An 18,866-nucleotide genomic window follows, 5' to 3' on the forward strand; every position below is an offset into this window, starting at 1 on the left:
CATAATCACATCTCCTTTTGACCATTCCCAACAAAAGTTTTCCCACCCAAAAAAACAAAAACAAAAACAAAAAAAAAAACGGGGCGCCTGGGTGGCACAGTCGGTTAAGCATCCGACTTCAGCCAGGTCACGATCTCGCGGTCCAGGAGTTCGAGCCCTGCATCAGGCTCTGGGCTGATGGCTCAGAGCCTGGAGCCTGTTTCCGATTCTGTGTCTCCCTCTCTCGCTGCCCCTCCCCCGTTCATGCTCTGTCTCTCTCTGTCCCAAAAATAAATAAACGTTGAAAAAAAAATAAAAAAAAAAAGTTTTCCCACCCAGATAATCCAGGATAATCTTCCCTTCATAAGATCTTCAATTTAATTACATCTATAAACCTTTTGCCATGTAAGATACATATTTACAGATTTGGGGAATTAGGATGTCTTTGGGTGGGTAGCCATTGTTCTATCTACCACAGATTGGCTGCTTGGAAGAAAATCATCCAGTCTAGCAATACCACTGGTAGCCAATGGAAAGCACATAAAGGTCTTTATAACAGGAATTTAGGCCTCATTGATTAGATGCTTTAATCCCAGACAAGGTATTTAACAAACTTCTAAGAATTACCAAGAAAAACACTGAATTGATAAAGATATGAAGCTTACTGCAATTCAATTCAAATTATAGAAATGGAAAGCCTGAACAAATAAATACAAATCTGAAAGGGACTTGTATCTAGGATATACAAAGAACGCTTGCAACTCAATTATGAAAAGATAAATAATCCAGTTTAAAATGGACAAAGATCTGAATAGATGGTTTTCTAAGGAAGATATGCAAATGGACAATAAGCACATGAAAAGATGTCCAACATCATTAGTCATCAGAGAAATGCAAATTAAAATCATGTGATACAACTTCATACCCACTAGAGTGGGTAGAAATAAAAAGTCAGATAACCAGTGTTGGAAGGATGTGGGAAAACTGGAATGCTGATACAAAGCTGGTGGGAATGTAAAATGGTGCAGCCACCTTGGAAAAAGTAGAGCTACCATATGACCTGGCAATTCTGCCAGAGAAATGAAAGTTTATGTCCACATGAACTCTTGTATATGAATGTTTGCAGCAGCAGGACTCTGAATAGTGAAAAGGTGGAAACAAACCAAATGTCTATCAACAGACGAATGGATAATCAAAATGTGATATATATCTATACAATGGAATATTATTCATCCATTAAAAGGAATGAAGTACTGATACATGCTACAACTTGAACCTTGAAAACATGCTCAGTGAAAGAAGACAGTCACAAAACTCCACATATTAAATTATTCTATTCATATGAAAGTCCAGAATAGGGAAATCTATAGAGATAGAAAGTAAATTAGTTATTGATTAGGGCTCAGCACGGGAGGGATAGGGGATTAGGGTTGTTGCTAAAGGGTATGGATTTTGAGGGGTGATGAAAATGTTCTAAAATTGACTATGTTGATGGATGTACTACTCTGTGAATATACTATAATTCACTGAATTGTACACTTTAAATGAGTGAACTGTGTGGTATGTGAGTTATATGTCATTAAAGCTTTTTAAATATAACAAATTATTCTTGTTATATATATTTTTTAAAAGAATCCAAAAGCATGGCAGGCCTAATCTTGAGATCTATGTATTTGGGAAATAATTTTTCAATAACTTGAAAATTGCAAAAACAGCTCTCAGTCTTCGGTGTTGTAAAGAAGAGGAAGTATGCAATTTAATAACGCATTGGTTAAATAATACCTTTAGAACTGTCACTAATTGCAATTTTGCAGTGTCCATTCATTTGTAATTCTGTAATGTGTACCATGAAAATGATCTACTTGTGAAACTGTTCCCACGGTAATTCAGAAACATTTTGCTCCTAAATGTACATTGTTTTCAGCTTAAATGTTAATTATTTTATTTAATCATTAACTCTCAACAGGTTTTAACAGTAACATAAGTGACAGTTTGATCTTTGTACTCCTCCTGTGCAACAACACAGAGCTCTATCTGAACACACACACATCACATGAAAATAGAGCTCATTGTTTTATATTACAGAACACATTTTACACAACTTATTCGGTACATTTAGGAGTATTTTGTGGAAAATATAAGACTCAGTGAGAACACATGGTGGCGCTGCAGGTTAAATGATGAAAAACAGAATTGCCTATGCAGCTCCAGGATCCAGCCAAACAATTTCACATTGCCTGGAAGCTAAAGTACGTTTTTCTTGGCCACAGCAAACGTGAATCTGAAATCTCTTTAAAACTATATTTAGTGGCATAGTTTTGATATCTGGATTGCAGGACCAGGCTACCAGGATCCTGGACATACACAAAGATCCTGTAAACCAAATTTTCATGAAAGAGCAATGGAGATTGGCTGGATGTGCTATCTGAGACAAAGGCAAGTCCTAGTTTTCTTTGTTTTGCTGAGCATGTTTGGGGTGGGTGCCGAGTTAGGTCCCTATTCAGTAGTGGAAGAAATGGAGAAAGGCTCCTTTGTGGCAAATCTAGGAAAAGACCTGGGGTTGGGATTGACAGAGATGTACAACCGCAGGGCTCGGATCATTTTTCAGGGGAACAAAGAGCATTTGCAGCTCAAGGTTCAGACTGGGGATTTGCTCATAAACGAGAAACTAGATAGAGAGGAGCTATGTGGTCCAGCTGACCCTTGCTTGTTATATTTCCAACTGTTAATGGAAAAGCCCTTAGAGATATTTCAGGCTGAACTGAGGGTGAAAGACATAAATGACAATTCTCCCGTGTTCACCGAAAGAGAAATGATTCTAAGAATACCTGAAAACAGTCCTCTAGGAATTGCATTCCCTCTGAGTAATGCTCTGGACTTGGATGTAGGAAGCAACAATGTTCAAAACTATAAAATCAGCCCCAACTCCCATTTCCGGGTTCTAACCCGCAAACTCAGTGATGGCAGAATATACCCTGAGCTGGTGTTGGAAGAAGAGCTGGACAGGGAGGAGGAGCCTGAAATCGTTTTAACCCTAACGGCGCTGGATGGCGGCTCTCCACCTCGGTATGGGACCGCTCAGGTGCGCATTGAAGTGGTGGACAGCAACGATAACGCCCCTGAGTTTGAGCAGCCCATCTACAAGGTGCAAATTCCTGAGAACAGCCAAGTAGGCTCCTTGGTTGTCACTGTCTCTGCCAGAGATTTAGACAGCGGAGAACATGGAAAAATAGCCTACACGCTCTTTCAGCCTTCAGAAGATATTAGCAAAACTTTGGAGGTGAATCCTGTAACAGGAGAAATTCAACTGAGAAAACAAGTAGATTTTGAAACAGTTCAATCTTATGAGGTGGACATCAAGGCCACAGATGGGGGAGGCCTTTCAGGAAAATGCACTCTTCTCCTACAGGTGGTGGATGTAAATGATAATCCCCCAGAAGTGACCATGTCTGCACTCACCAGCCCTATCCTGGAGAACTCACCTGAGATTGTAGTTGCTGTTTTCAGTGTTTCAGATCCTGACTCTGGGGATAACGGAAAGACTGTTTCCTCCATCCAGGATGACCTTCCTTTTCTTCTAAAACCTTCAGTCAAGAACTTTTACACCTTGGTAACCAAGAGAGCACTAGACAGAGAAGAAAGAGCCCAATACAACATCACTATTACCGTCACTGACTTGGGGACCCCCAGGCTGAAAACGCAGCACAACATCACCGTGACGGTCTCCGACGTCAACGACAACGCCCCCGCCTTCAGCCAAACCACCTACACCCTGCGCGTCCGCGAGAACAACAGCCCCGCCCTGCACATCGGCAGCGTGAGCGCCACGGACAGGGACTCGGGCGCCAACGCCCAGGTCACCTACTCGCTGCTGCCGCCCGCGGACCCGCAGCTGCCCCTGGCCTCCCTGGTGTCCGTCAACGCGGACAACGGGCAGCTGTTCGCGTTCAGGTCCCTGGATTACGAGGCGCTGCAGGCGTTCGAGTTCGGCGTGCGCGCGGCCGACCGCGGCTCGCCCGCGCTCAGCAGCCAGGCGCGGGTGCGCGTGCTGGTGCTGGACGACAACGACAACGCGCCCTTCGTGCTGTACCCGCCGCAGAACGGCTCTGCGCCCTGCACCGAGCTGGTGCCCAGGGCGGCCGAGGCGGGCTACCTGGTGACCAAGGTGGTGGCGGTGGACGGCGACTCGGGCCAGAACGCCTGGCTGTCGTACCAGCTGCTCAAGGCCACGGAGCCCGGGCTGTTCGGCGTGTGGGCGCACAACGGCGAGGTGCGCACGGCCCGGCTGCTGAGCGAGCGCGACGCCGTCAAGCACAGGCTGGTGGTGCTGGTCAGGGACAATGGCGAGCCGCCGCGCTCGGCCAGCGTCACGCTGCACGTGCTGCTGGTGGACGGCTTCTCGCAGCCCTACCTGCCGCTCCCGGAGGTGGCGGCGGCCGAGGCGCGGGCAGACCCGCTCACCGTCTACTTGGTCGTCGCCTTGGCGTCCGTGTCGTCGCTCTTCCTGTTCTCGGTGCTGGTGTTCGTGGCGGTGCGGCTGTGCAGGCGGAGCCGGGCGGCGTCTGCGGGTCGCTGCTCGGGGCCCGAGGGCCACTTTCCGGGCCACCTGGTGGACGTCAGCGGCGCGGGGACGCTGTCCCAGAGCTACCAGTATGAGGTGTGTCTGCGGGGAGGTTCGGGGACCAGTGATTTCAAGTTCCTCAAGCCCATTATCCCTAATCTGCAGTTTCAGAGCACAGGGAAGGAAGTGGAAGAAAATCCCCCCTTCCAGAATAATTTTGGGATTTAATTATTGCTAGGAACCTATTTAATAAAGACATTAACTTCTAATTTTTTTCTTGACTAAATTGTTTATGCCTGCCACCACAAATAAGGTGTTGTTTATTTTTCTCTATTTGGTTCATCCTCAATTTCCAATTTTATACCTGTCTTCACAGGTTTCTTTACCCTCATATTTTGGTCCAGTGAAGTATTTTTCAGTAGAATCCCAGTAAGTGAAATAAGTTCTACTTTCAAAGATGATACCATTAACATTTCCTACTACTTTATGAATAAGTGTCTTTATTGGCTTTGTACTTATAATTTTCATTTTAGTTTTCTTTCCAGAGATTCTTCAGTTATGAAAATAATGTGCATGTGATCTATGCATTTCCTATTTGGTAGTTCTTCTCTTCCCTTTTAAAACTGGTATTTTTGTTGGTTTATCGATCTCAATTTTTATTATAGCGATTTTTAAAACTATTACTTTTTTAAAGTTGTTTTCCCATTATTGGTAATTGCATCTTTAAAGTATTTACATTGTGTGATAAGATAAATAGATCCCTAATAAGTATTATGTAAAATAAGAAGAAACACCTCTGTAAGATACTGAGTGTGTGTATATGTATTTAAGTTTGGAGACAAAAACAATGTTTAGGTGTTTTATAGCATCATGTAGAAATATTTAATCATTTGTTTTAAATCCTGTATGAAAAAAAACAGAGATTCCTGTTAAGTTTTTAATGGCTAACAAAGCAGTCCCATTCAGTTGGAAAAAAACTGTAGAAATCATCAGAAGTTTATATGGTATAGATTCTTCGTTTAGCAGTTAGAGTTTTTGGCAGTATCTAGCCCTTTCCCTCTACAATGTCCTTCAGTTTAATCTGTATCTCTTGCTTATTAGAGGAAAAACAGAGTTATTTCTGGATATTAGGCCTTTGAATAAAATTCTCTATGAGGTAGATGTTATCATGCTTTTCTTACTGTCAGTAGTGTTTGGATAGGCATTATACTGGTTTATTCTTTCCCTCCCTTTTATTTGGTACAGATAAATTAGATCCCACCAGATTTTAATTAAGAGGGACTTTAAAATAAAGACCAGTCCCTTCTTTAATTTTGTAAGTAATTTTAAAGCTAATATAAGAAAAACAAAGATATATGAAAAAAAGAAACAAGTTGATAAGAATGAGTTTAAGTGACAATACAATTTTTAAATGTATGGATTTAAGGCACAGAAGGTCATTTCATATCCTAGTAAGTAGAGCTTATTTATCCATTCCTTAATATAGCAAGCATTGAGTGTCTGATTTGTGAATTTAAGATGATTAATTAAGGCATCCTTACATAGGGACAGGTTGACTTGAATAAGGGACAAATTGACATGAAACAGGAAGCAGTAATATGTACAGAGCAATTATACAAGTTTCTATGGGAGCACAGAGGAGGGAAAACCTAAACCCTTCCCTCTGGATGATTATATTTAGGCAATATGATTAGATTTTAAGGAAATTGTTGAAGAATGTGTGAAACAAGTTTCTTTTTTCAGTTTGGTCAATGTTTTTGGAAAAGTAAAATCTGTTATTTTGGTCCCAGAGGTCACCACTGTTTTCCACTTTGGTTCATGACATTGCATGGGAGTAGTTTCAGGAATGAAAGGCCTACTAAAGAACTAAATGTAGCACAATGAGGTGGACAGAGTTAACTGCTAGAAACATTTTCCAAGTTTTGAATTTTTAACTTTTCCCATGAATCAGTGAAAAATCTCAACAATGTAAGCAGTACTCTATCTCAACATTACTTTCTACCAAACAAAAGAAAAGAAAAATGAAATACTTAAATGAGCCACTAAAGAAAAAAAAAATGTAAATACACACACAAATTGGGTAGAGCCATTTGAGTCTGTTGGAGGCCACGCGGTGGCGCTGCAGGCTAAAGAGACAAAAAAAAAAAAATCGACCACGAACTGAGAATGCTGCGGAAGGCATTAACAAAAAGGATCAAGGCAGATGAGCTGGGAGAAAACCTGTACTGGCCCAAGATTGGAAAAGGAAAAAAACCCAGACTCCTGCTACAAATGGCATAGGTCTGGGGGTTGCAACTGCTGGTTGTATGCTGGGAGCTGTGATTGTGACCAACATTGACAAAAGACGTGTTCTGAAAAAGCAATGGAGGCTGGAATGTTGTGCTGCCCAAGACAAAGGCAAGTCCTATTTCTCTTTATGTTTGGGGGAGTATCCTTAGCAGGTTCTGGGTTTGGACAATATTCTGTGACAGAGGAAACAGAGAGAGGATCATTTGTGGTTAATCTGGCAAAGGATCTGGGGCTAGGGGACCAGGAATTGGTTTCACGGGGAGCCCGGGTGGTCTCTGATAACAAACAACACTTGCTCCTGGATCCTCATTCTGGAGATTTGCTCACAAATGAGAAACTGGACCGGGAAAAGCTGTGTGGCCTCACAGAGCCCTGTTTGCTGTATTTCCAAATTTTAATGGATAACCCCTTTCAGATTTACCGGGCTGAGCTGAGGGTCAGGGACATAAATGATCATTCACCAATGTTTCGGGACAAAGAGACGGTCTTAAAAATATTAGAAAATACAGCTGAAGGGACAGCATTTCGACTAGAAAGAGCAGAGGATTCAGATGGAGGACTTAACGGTATACAAAGCTACATCATCAACCCGAACCCTTTTTTCCATATTAAAATTAGTGACAGTGATGAAGGCATGATATATCCAGAACTAGTATTGGATAAGGCACTGGACCGGGAGAAGCAGCACGAACTCAGTTTAACACTCACGGCACTGGATGGTGGGTCTCCACCCAGGTCTGGGACCACCACAATACGAATTGTGATCCTGGACATCAATGATAATGCTCCCCAGTTTTCTCAGACAATGTATGAGACCCAGGCCCCAGAAAACAGCCCAGTAGGGTCCCTTATTGCAAAAGTCTCTGCAGGAGATATAGATTCTGGAGTCAATGCAGACATATCCTATTCATTTTTTGATGCTTCTGAAGATATTCGAGAAACCTTTCAAATCAATCCTTTTTCTGGAGAAATTGTCCTCATAGTGTTGCTTGATTATGAGCTAGTAAAGTCTTACAAAATAAATATACAGGCAATGGATGGAGGGGGTCTTACTGCAACATGTACCGTTTTGGTGGAAGTATTAGATATCAATGACAATCCCCCTGAACTGATCATGTCATCACTTTCCAACCATGTCGCTGAGAACTCTCCTGAGACGGTACTGGCTGTTTTTAGAATTAAAGACAGAGACTCTGGAGAAAATGGAAAAATGCACTGCTACATTCAAGATAATCTGCCATTCCTTCTGAAACCCTCTGTGGAAAATTTTTACATCCTCATGACAGAAGGAGGGCTGGACAGGGAAAGTCAAGCCGAGTACAACATCACCATCACCGTCACCGACTTGGGGACCCCCAGGCTGAAAACGCAGCACAACATCACCGTGACGGTCTCCGACGTCAACGACAACGCCCCCGCCTTCAGCCAAACCACCTACACCCTGCGCGTCCGCGAGAACAACAGCCCCGCCCTGCACATCGGCAGCGTGAGCGCCACGGACAGGGACTCGGGCGCCAACGCCCAGGTCACCTACTCGCTGCTGCCGCCCGCGGACCCTCAGCTGCCCCTGGCCTCCCTGGTGTCCGTCAACGCGGACAACGGGCAGCTGTTCGCGCTCAGGTCCCTGGATTACGAGGCGCTGCAGGCGTTCGAGTTCGGCGTGCGCGCGGCCGACCGCGGCTCGCCCGCGCTCAGCAGCCAGGCGCGGGTGCGCGTGCTGGTGCTGGACGACAACGACAACGCGCCCTTCGTGCTGTACCCGCCGCAGAACGGCTCTGCGCCCTGCACCGAGCTGGTGCCCAGGGCGGCCGAGGCGGGCTACCTGGTGACCAAGGTGGTGGCGGTGGACGGCGACTCGGGCCAGAACGCCTGGCTGTCGTACCAGCTGCTCAAGGCCACGGAGCCCGGGCTGTTCGGCGTGTGGGCGCACAACGGCGAGGTGCGCACGGCCCGGCTGCTGAGCGAGCGCGACGCCGTCAAGCACAGGCTGGTGGTGCTGGTCAGGGACAATGGCGAGCCGCCGCGCTCGGCCAGCGTCACGCTGCACGTGCTGCTGGTGGACGGCTTCTCGCAGCCCTACCTGCCGCTCCCGGAGGTGGCGGCGGCCGAGGCGCGGGCAGACCCGCTCACCGTCTACTTGGTCGTCGCCTTGGCGTCCATGTCGTCGCTCTTCCTGTTCTCGGTGCTGGTGTTCGTGGCGGTGCGGCTGTGCAGGCGGAGCCGGGCGGCGTCTGCGGGTCGCTGCTCGGGGCCCGAGGGCCACTTTCCGGGCCACCTGGTGGACGTCAGCGGCACCGGGACGCTGTCCCAGAGCTACCAGTATGAGGTGTGTCTGCGGGGAGGCTCTGGGACCAGTGATTTCAAGTTCCTCAAGCCCATTATCCCCAATATCCAGGCACAGGACTCTGGGGGGCATAGCGAAGAAAATCCCACCTTTCGAAATAGCTTTGGATTTAACTTACAGTAAAAATTCTTTTTTATATTTTCACGCACTTTTAAGTGGTGTACAATCATATCAATATCAGTTTAGTTTTAAAATTCCTAGTTATTGTACAATTTTAAGCCTAATTTTAGGTACTATATATCTATGATTTACAATGTCATTTCATCCTTTTTTGCATTTAATCAATAGGTAGCTTTAATTAGCACCCATTTGTAAATAATAGTTTAAGGTTTAATCATTTCAAAATGTACAAGGATGTAGTTATTCTTACCTAGAAAATTGAAATTTGTCTTTTCCTTTTAGTATATTTCATAGACTAATCTCTGTCGTCATCACCTTGTACTTCCTTTATGTCAGCAGACATTCCTCCACTTCTGATCTTCTCTAACATTCTGTTTAATCATGTGAAAAAAAATCATGTCATCTAGCATTTTAAAGATATTTCTCTCTTACTCTGCTCGTGAGAAAATGAGAGAGATCATTTTGTGAGTGATATGGGACTACAGTAATATCTTGTAGTCATATTATTCCATTTCCTTTAAATACACTACTCTTACTATTTTCTAGTGTTCACTTTTGCTGACATATGTTAAAAAAATAGGTCATGTCTCTTAATGGCAACAAAATGTAATAACCTGCATGAAAATAAATAAAAACATTTTGAAAATTTGTGAAGAATATTTGTGGACTGTTGGAAAGGTACTCACTTTTCATTTCATTTTATAAATATATTTTAGTTATGAAATTTTTAAATCACGATGAACTAAAAATCACAAAGAAAAACAATAAATTCTTCGATGTCTGGCCCCTCTTATGGAGTAGTTTCTCTAGAATTGATCATCTTTTGAAGTAATATGTTTATGCCACTATATCTTAACAGTTTTACACTTTAATCACTCCTTCATATGACAAAAGACGATTTCACTTCCTTACTTTCCAACTAATACACATACAACATTGCATGTGCCCTTTCTCCTGTTCTCCCAATAGAGCTGTCATTTTTTTAGGATAAACTAGTAGTTTTTATGTATATTGCAAAAATTACTTCAAAATACACATTAGTGTAATGATTACATTTCTTTTCTTGAAAAACTTAATTCCTAGAGTTGATCCTTGTTTTTACTTGCATCATTTTCTATTTACTACTATTGATTTTTCACATTAACTCTCATTTCAATAACAATAATTCTCTTAAATATTAAAAATGCCAGATACCTATCAATTTATTTTAGATAATTCACCCAGAACCTTTTGTATCTCTGATTCATTAACATTGGTTGTTCTTTTTTTTTTTTTATTTTTAGTTTTTATTTTAATTCTGGTTAGTTAACATACAGAGTAAATATTAGTTTCAGATGTAAAATTTAGTGATTCAGTGTTTCCATCCAACACCCAGTGCTCATTGGTACAAGTGCCCTTCTTAATCCTTATCACTTATTTCACCCATCCCCCACCCATCTCCCCTCTGGTAACCATTGGTTTGTTCTCTATAGTTAAGAGTTTGTTTTTTGGTTTTTTTCTCCTATGATCGTTTGTTTTCTTAAATTCCACTTACAAGTGAAATCATATGGTATTTGTCTTTCTCTGACTTATTTCGCTTAGCGTAATACTCTTTAGCTCCATCCATGTGGTTGCAAGTGACAAGATTCCACTCTTTTTATGGCTGAGTAATATTCCATTCCATATATACATACACACATACATCTTACTTTATCCATTCATCAGTCAGTGGACACTTGGGCTCTTTCCATAATTAAGCTATTGTTGATAATGCTGCCATAAATATGAGAGTGCATGTATCCCTTCAAATTAGTATTTGTGGGGGCGCCTGGGTGGCGCAGTCGGTTAAGCGTCCGACTTCAGCCAGGTCATGATCTCGCGGTCTGTGATTTCGAGCCCCGCGTCAGGCTCTGGGCTGATGGCTCAGAGCCTGGAGCCTGTTTCCGATTCTGTGTCTCCCTCTCTCTCTGCCCCTCCCCCGTTCATGCTCTGTCTCTCTCTGTCCCAAAAATAAATAAACGTTGAAATTAGTATTTGTGTATTCATTGGATAAATACCCAGTAGTGCAATTGCTGGATCATAAGGTGGTTCTATTTTTAACTTTTTTAGAAACTTCCACACTGTTTTCTAGAGTGTCTGCACCAGTGTACATTCCCACCAACAGTGTAAGATGGTTCTCTTTTCCCTGTGTCTTCACCAACACCTGTTGTTTGTCTTGTTAATTTTAGCCATTCTGGCTGGTATGAGGTGATATTTCACAGTACTTTTGATTTATGTTTCCCCAATGATGAATGATGGTGAGCTTCTTTTCAGGTGTCTGTTGTCCATCTGAATGTCTTCTTTGGAAAAATGTCTATTCAGTCTTCTTCCCCTTTTTAAACTGTTTTTTTTGGGGGGGGGGGGGTTGAGTTGTATAAGTTCTTTATACATTTTGGATACTAACCCTTTATCAGATATGTCATTTGCAAATATCTTCTCCCATCACTTAGGTTGCCTTTTAGTTTTGTTAATTTTTTCCAACATTGGTTGTTCTAATGGCTGTCACCCTAGAACTTTTTCCTTTATTACTTTCTTGTGTTGGTCCCCTTTTACAAGATCCAATATATTCTTTTTTCTTAGTGTATTCCTTACTTAACTAACACACATCTCTCACTAGTTTCATAAAAATGACTCAGAGGAGGTGAAAGTTTTTGAAAATTTGCTTAGTAAAGCACTCTTGTTTTTCTTTTGAGTGGTACTTTGGGTGTAAAATTCTAAGTTGAAAATAATTTTCCCTCACATTTTGAAAGCAGTGTTCTTTTTACTGATTGCAATTAGAGTTCCTGTTCAGAATACTGAATCCCTTCTAATTCTGATCTCTTTTAATGTCACCCCTAGTTTTTCATTCTGGAAGAATCGGAAACTTTTTCTTCATATTCTGAAAATACTCTATTATCACTTATCTATTTATCTGGTCACAGGGGTGTACTCTATTAACATTTAAACTCTCACTTCCAGTTCTGAGAAATTTTCTTGTTATGCTTTTGATAATAAGTTCTCCCTTGAATTTTCTACATTCTCACTTTATCCAGAATTTTGTTAGTTAAATATTGGATCTTCTAGATTGATACTCTAAGACACTAAATTTTTTCCTTATTTTCTCTGTCTGTTGCTCTACTTTTTTGAACAATTTATTTTATAATCCAACCTTTATATTTAAGTTTTTCTTTTTGGCTGACTATATTTTTATAGCTCTTTTGGTTCTCTGAGTGTTTTGCATAGGATCCTTTTGTAGATATGTAAATGTATTATCTTCTCTCATCTATAATTAATTTATTCTTTTAAAATACATTATACACAAAATGCATTATGCAGTAGAAACCGTTACATCCATTATTAAAATGAGAGTGAGTTACAGGGAAGTTAAGAACTTATCCAAGGTTATATGGTTAGTAAGGGGGACTTAAGCCATAATCTATTCTCAATCTTATAGTAAGAACACATACTTCATGAAGTTACTGTTAATATTAAATGAATAAAAGCATATGTGTCACTTAGAACAATGGATATTACAGAGCAAATTTTCAGTAAGTGTTAACTGTTATGAGATTTTACTACTCTGGGAATATTAGACATTTTTAAAGACTTTCTTCTGTTTTCTCTATTATGTCTATTTCCTCTTGTTTTTGTTTTTGTTTTTGGAGATGGTGGTTTGACCTTGCTATGTCATGTCATAGGTATTTCTTCAAATTTCTTGTGGTCCTGGGCTATCTTTTCATTATTAAGAATGATATTCTCAGGGGTGCCTGGGTGGCTCAGTAGGTTAATCATCGAACTCTTCTTGATTTTGGCTCAGGTCATGATCTCACATGGTTCATGAGTTCAAGCCCCCCATCAGGCTCTGTGCTGACAGTGTGGAACCTGCTTGGGATTCTCTTTCTCCCCTCTCTCTTTGTCCCTACCCCATTTGTGCTCTTTCTATCTCAAAATAAATAAATAAACTTTAAAGAAGGATGATGCTCTCATATTTAAGAGTGATGAGAGGGGCTCCTGTGTCACTCAGATGGCTTAGCCTCTGACTCTCAATTTCGGCTTAGGTCATGATCTCACGGTTGTGGGACTGAGCCCATCCCAGCATCAGTGAAAGAGAGAGAGACAGACAGAGGAAGGAAGGAAGGAAGGAAGGAAGGAAGGAAGGAAGGAAGGAAGGAAGTTAGTTTGGATGGAAGGATGAAGAGATACCATCCTGTCAGCTCTTTGTGAGTGCGTGAGGCCTGTTGATGGTAGGACTTCACTCTAATGTAACCATGCTAGGATAAGACTATTATCTTTGGAGACCCTTCCGAATATTAGTATGTGTAAATGGTTTTTTATAAGATTTTTTAAATTTTTAAGTAATCTCCGCATCTCGTGTGGGACTTGAACTCACAACCCAGAGACCAAGAGTTGTATGCTTTACTGACTGAGCCAGCTAGGCGCCCCATTATGTGTAAATCTTTATCTAAGCTTTTCATATTCTCCAGGTTAGAATTCTACAATATCTGCTGTGTGAAGGAAAGTTAGACAGGAGATCAGGTATATACCCTGTGTGCTACAATTGGAGAGTATTGCATGATAAGGGTGATCTGGAAATTTCATCATTCAGGATGCAAAGTTTTGCTTCACCTCCCTATTTTTACTTTCACGCTTCAACTTTTACTCAGCTTTGCCTAAGGTCTCCGAAACTAGGGGTCATCCCATTTAATTTCTTCAAAGAAGTAACTTCCCATTCTCTGCCTCTGAGATACTTTCCTGTCTATATAGGCTGATGAAATGGTTGGACTATCCAACTTTCCTTTTTAGTTCTTAACTGACTTCAGCTTTCTTATACATGGTTCCTCTAAATCTTGTACCTAAATTGAATACTGTAGGACAAACCCACTAGTTTTGTATGAACATTTCCAATGCAGGCACTTTACATGTTTCTTAGAACTGCTAACTCAATTGCTCTTCTTTTGGCTTTCTGTCATCAAAATTTTGGGTGTTCATTTGTGCATTCTTAGTCTTTATGTGTTCATACCACTTTTCCTCTTTTCTGTCATTTTAGTTAGTATTTTATGGGTTTTATGTTTATTTATTTTTGAAAGAGAGTACAATTGGGGAAAGGGCGGGGGGGGGGACAGGATCTGAAGCAGGCTCTGCACCGACAGCAGAGATTTGAGCCTCAAACTCACAGAAATAGGATGCTCAACTGACTGAGCCACTCAGGAGCCCCTTAGTGAGTATTTTTAAAGGAGGGAGAATAACTAAGAGTAGTCAACCCACCTACTTTTCTATTTCTACCCTTGTAGTGGTCAATTTTTCAATAATGTATCTATCTTACATTTTTTAAATGTAATTTGAACTTAACATTTTTAGATGCAAATTTTTTAGATCCCTCCTTAATCCATTTTTGAGAGCATTTTTGAGATCATTGAATTTATAGCATCTATTCCAAACAATTTCCCTCCTTATGTAGCAACCTTTCACTTTGGCTAGGACTCAGACCACCCAAAGCTTCCGAGGTGGTCCCAGACAGTTAAAGCAAGGCCAAAGATGGGTCTTCAGATTCTGAGACTAAAATCTCCACGTTATAATTCTCTGCCTCGTGAAATAATGATTGCTTCAATAGCAGGTATACTATCTTAATTAGTCTAATCAGAGTAAAACTAAGTTTTGCTCTATGACTGGGAATGGGAATCTCTTGTGGGGCGGAAAATGAGAGCAGGTGACCATAGTTGTAGCTGGAATAAATCTTGTGAACCTAAGGGAAGGTGGCTTTAGGAATAAGACTGCTCTAAACAAAACTAGCATGTTTGTGTACTTATTAAATACTTTGGTAAATTATGAGAAGCTGCAACTAAATTATGACTTTACATAATGCGTTCCACCCCAATATTTTACTTCATTTTCTCCCAGTTCACAGTTCACTGCTGTTAAGGAAATCTACAGAGATGCCTTCTTGTACTATAATAACTATCTATTTGTGTTCCATCTTACAGTTTATCCAATTTCATATCCTCTGAGAAGACTCTCAAAGTGACTCATGTATACTTTCCCTTTGCATTACAACCGAAAGAAGGCCAAGTAATGATGCAATCTTCTTTCAGGTTTTCAGTCTTCTCAGAAATACCACAAAGTTCTGGGGGCCAGGAATCACATCTTGTTTTTAAAACAATACTAACAACATCAGAAACTGTAAAGAGTATAAAACAATTCTTATGGAAGATAGAATATATTTTTAATCACTACACACAATGAGTAAAACAACATTTGTTTCTAAAGGGACATTTATATTAGTGGAATTTAGGTAGCTTTCATCTAACTGAAAATCTGTGGAGACGCATGGTGGCGCTGCAGGATAACATCGCGCCGGGGGAAAACTGAATTGGATGTTCTGGACCCTGTTACCCAGTGCGCACAGAGCGTTGGGAAGACAAAAAGAACACACCTTCAAAGGGCGAACTACAAGCTATTCAACGGGGTTAAAATCCTTAGGCCTCCGAAGATTCGACGGACATTATCAGAGGCACATTTCCCAGAACTGCGAAGGGTAGCTGAAGCGATTCTGCAGGAAGCTTTCAGGAAAGGAGCTATGGAGAACGGAAGAGCAGACACTCTGCAGATAAGGCAAGTCCTGCTTCTCTTTGTTTTGCTAGGAATATCTCAGGCGGGTTCCGAGTCTGGGCGCTTTTCTGTGGCAGAGGAAATGCAGAGTGGGAGCTTTGTAGGCAACTTGGCAAAGGACCTGGGAGTAGAAGTGGGTGAGCTGTTCTCAAGGGGGGCTCAGGTGGTCTCTAATGATAACAAAAACCGTTTGCAGCTGGACAAAAACACCGGGGATTTGCTCTTAAGCGAATCGCTAGACCGGGAGGAGCTCTGTGGCTCCACTGAGCCTTGTGTGCTGCATTTCCAGGTATTAATGAAAAACCCTTTGCAGTTTTTACGCATTGAGCTCCAGGTCACGGACATAAATGACCACTCTCCCATATTCTTAGAAAAAGAAATGCTCCTAGAAATCCCAGAGAATAGTCCTGTTGGTGCTGTGTTCTTACTAGAAAGTGCGAAGGATTTAGATGTAGGAATCAATGCTCTGAAGAACTACATAATAAGCCCCAACTCTCATTTCCACATTAAAATGCGAGTCAATCCGGACAATAGGAAATACCCAGAGTTGGTTCTGGACAAGGCACTGGATTATGAAGAGCAGTCTGAGCTCAGTTTCATCCTTACTGCTCTGGATGGTGGGTCTCCACCTAGGTCTGGGACTGCAACTGTCCGGGTGGTGGTTGTGGACATTAATGACAACTCCCCCGAGTTTGAGCAACCATTTTATGAGGTGAAGATTCCAGAGAATAGCATATTAGGCTCACTCATTGTCACCGTCTCAGCTTGGGATTTAGACTCAGGAAAAAATGGAGAAATATCATATTCTTTTTCCCATGCCTCAGAAGATATTCGCAAGACATTTGAAATTAATCAAAAGTCTGGAGAAGTCAGTTTAACAGCATCCATGGATTTTGAAACAATTGAATCATATTCAGTAATCATTCAAGCTACAGATGGGGGAGGTCTCTTTGGAAAATCAACAGTCAGAATTCAGGTGATGGATGTGAATGACAATGCTCCTGAAATAGCCATATCGTCAATTACCAGTCCAATCCCAGAAAATTCGCCTGAGACTGTGGTTATGGTTTTTAGCATCCGAGACAGAGACTCTGGGGACAATGGGAGGATGATTTGTTCTATCCCAGAAGACCTCCCTTTCATGCTAAAATCTTCAGTTGAGAATTATTACACTTTGGAAACGGAGAAAATGCTGGATAGAGAGAGCCAGGCCGAGTACAACATCACCATCACCGTCACTGACTTGGGGACCCCCAGGCTGAAAACGCAGCACAACATCACCGTGACGGTCTCCGACGTCAACGACAACGCCCCCGCCTTCAGCCAAACCACCTACACCCTGCGCGTCCGCGAGAACAACAGCCCCGCCCTGCACATCGGCAGCGTGAGCGCCACGGACAGGGACTCGGGCGCCAACGCCCAGGTCACCTACTCGCTGCTGCCGCCCGCGGACCCTCAGCTGCCCCTGGCCTCCCTGGTGTCCGTCAACGCGGACAACGGGCAGCTGTTCGCGCTCAGGTCCCTGGATTACGAGGCGCTGCAGGCGTTCGAGTTCGGCGTGCGCGCGGCCGACCGCGGCTCGCCCGCGCTCAGCAGCCAGGCGCGGGTGCGCGTGCTGGTGCTGGACGACAACGACAACGCGCCCTTCGTGCTGTACCCGCCGCAGAACGGCTCTGCGCCCTGCACCGAGCTGGTGCCCAGGGCGGCCGAGGCGGGCTACCTGGTGACCAAGGTGGTGGCGGTGGACGGCGACTCGGGCCAGAACGCCTGGCTGTCGTACCAGCTGCTCAAGGCCACGGAGCCCGGGCTGTTCGGCGTGTGGGCGCACAACGGCGAGGTGCGCACGGCCCGGCTGCTGAGCGAGCGCGACGCCGTCAAGCACAGGCTGGTGGTGCTGGTCAGGGACAATGGCGAGCCGCCGCGCTCGGCCAGCGTCACGCTGCACGTGCTGCTGGTGGACGGCTTCTCGCAGCCCTACCTGCCGCTCCCGGAGGTGGCGGCGGCCGAGGCGCGGGCAGACCCGCTCACCGTCTACTTGGTCGTCGCCTTGGCGTCCGTGTCGTCGCTCTTCCTGTTCTCGGTGCTGGTGTTCGTGGCGGTGCGGCTGTGCAGGCGGAGCCGGGCGGCGTCTGCGGGTCGCTGCTCGGGGCCCGAGGGCCACTTTCCGGGCCACCTGGTGGACGTCAGCGGCTCGGGGACGCTGTCCCAGAGCTACCAGTACGAGGTGTGTCTGACGGGAGGATCTGGGACCAACGAATTCAAGTTCTTGAAGCCGATTATCCCGAACCTCCCACCCCAGTGCTCTGGGAAAGAAACGGAAGAAAATCCTACCTTCGGCAATAGCTTTGGGTTCAATATATAGTGACATAAGTAGCTTTTATATTCCATATATGACACTTTTTTGTTGCCCCTTCCAAATCAATGCTATTTCCCCTAATTTGTGTGTATTTTAAATTGTACTCAGTGTACATTTATATTGTCACAAATTCTACCCATTTTTACTTTTAAGAATGTTTATCTTTGTGATTGTAATGAGATGGTAATTTATTTTGTAATCCAAGGCGTCTTAATGTGTAATGAGTTTGCGTCCTTAAGTTATAACACCAAATCACTTTTTGTCCATGACCCTCTCTCCAGTTGAATTTTGAACTTTCACCCACAATTATGCTTATGGTAAAATAAAGCAGACCATTTTCGGAGTATTTCAAGTGTGCAAGTATTTCTTCATTCTTTCTTGCATTTTTTTTCTTGCGGTGTAGTAATGGTTACTATTCAGAAATGTAATTTTTGTTTCCTTAAATTCACTGCATTTATTTTAACATTTAAAAATGTTTATTGCTGTTTAAAATACACCTGAAAAATCATGTCCTTAACAGAATTGTAAGTGTAATCACCTTGTTAGAAAGGGCCAGAGCCAAATTTTTAGCATCTCTTCTTCATGCATCCTGGAGAGTGATTGTGAAAGCATAT

General features: G+C 42.9%; 3 protein-coding genes across 4 annotated transcripts; all 3 read left to right on the forward strand.

Annotated features, from left to right (window-relative positions):
* The first annotated feature begins 306 nt into the window (after window positions 1-306).
* LOC123605003 (protocadherin beta-16-like) lies at window positions 307-15,310 on the forward strand. Of its 2 annotated transcripts, none has more exons than XM_045491233.1 (2): window positions 307-4,636; window positions 6,331-6,671. In XM_045491233.1, exons 1-2 carry the CDS (start codon window positions 2,381-2,383, stop codon window positions 6,376-6,378), a joined length of 2,304 nt encoding a protein of 767 aa, XP_045347189.1. In that variant the 5' UTR covers window positions 307-2,380; the 3' UTR covers window positions 6,379-6,671. The 2 variants fall into 2 exon arrangements, with proteins under 2 accessions (XP_045347189.1, XP_045347198.1); XM_045491242.1 differs by lacking the exon at window positions 6,331-6,671 and adding an exon at window positions 15,272-15,310 and having other exon boundaries at window positions 1,872-4,636.
* On the forward strand, window positions 6,763-9,941 carry LOC123604990 (protocadherin beta-10-like). The gene has a single exon (XM_045491209.1). The coding sequence runs from the start codon at window positions 6,903-6,905 to the stop codon at window positions 9,294-9,296; it is 2,394 nt and encodes a 797-aa protein (XP_045347165.1). The 5' UTR covers window positions 6,763-6,902; the 3' UTR covers window positions 9,297-9,941.
* Window positions 15,311-15,817: 507 nt separating the features above from the next.
* LOC123604996 (protocadherin beta-11) lies at window positions 15,818-18,598 on the forward strand. Its single transcript, XM_045491221.1, has one exon. The coding sequence runs from the start codon at window positions 15,865-15,867 to the stop codon at window positions 18,256-18,258; it is 2,394 nt and encodes a 797-aa protein (XP_045347177.1). The 5' UTR covers window positions 15,818-15,864; the 3' UTR covers window positions 18,259-18,598.
* Window positions 18,599-18,866: the final 268 nt, after the last annotated feature.

This window comes from Leopardus geoffroyi, chromosome A1 (genome assembly GCF_018350155.1).
Source record: "Leopardus geoffroyi isolate Oge1 chromosome A1, O.geoffroyi_Oge1_pat1.0, whole genome shotgun sequence".
Taxonomy (NCBI): domain Eukaryota; kingdom Metazoa; phylum Chordata; class Mammalia; order Carnivora; family Felidae; genus Leopardus; species Leopardus geoffroyi.

Coding starts and splice junctions, on each gene's coding strand:
- LOC123605003 (XM_045491233.1), top strand. CDS start 2,381: ATGGAGATTGGCTGGATGTGCTATCTGAGACAAAGGCAAGTCCTAGTT. Junction 4,637..6,330: donor CCCAGAGCTACCAGTATGAG/GTGTGTCTGCGG, acceptor TTTTGGTCCCAG/AGGTCACCACTGTTTTCCAC.
- LOC123604990 (XM_045491209.1), top strand. CDS start 6,903: ATGGAGGCTGGAATGTTGTGCTGCCCAAGACAAAGGCAAGTCCTATTT.
- LOC123604996 (XM_045491221.1), top strand. CDS start 15,865: ATGGAGAACGGAAGAGCAGACACTCTGCAGATAAGGCAAGTCCTGCTT.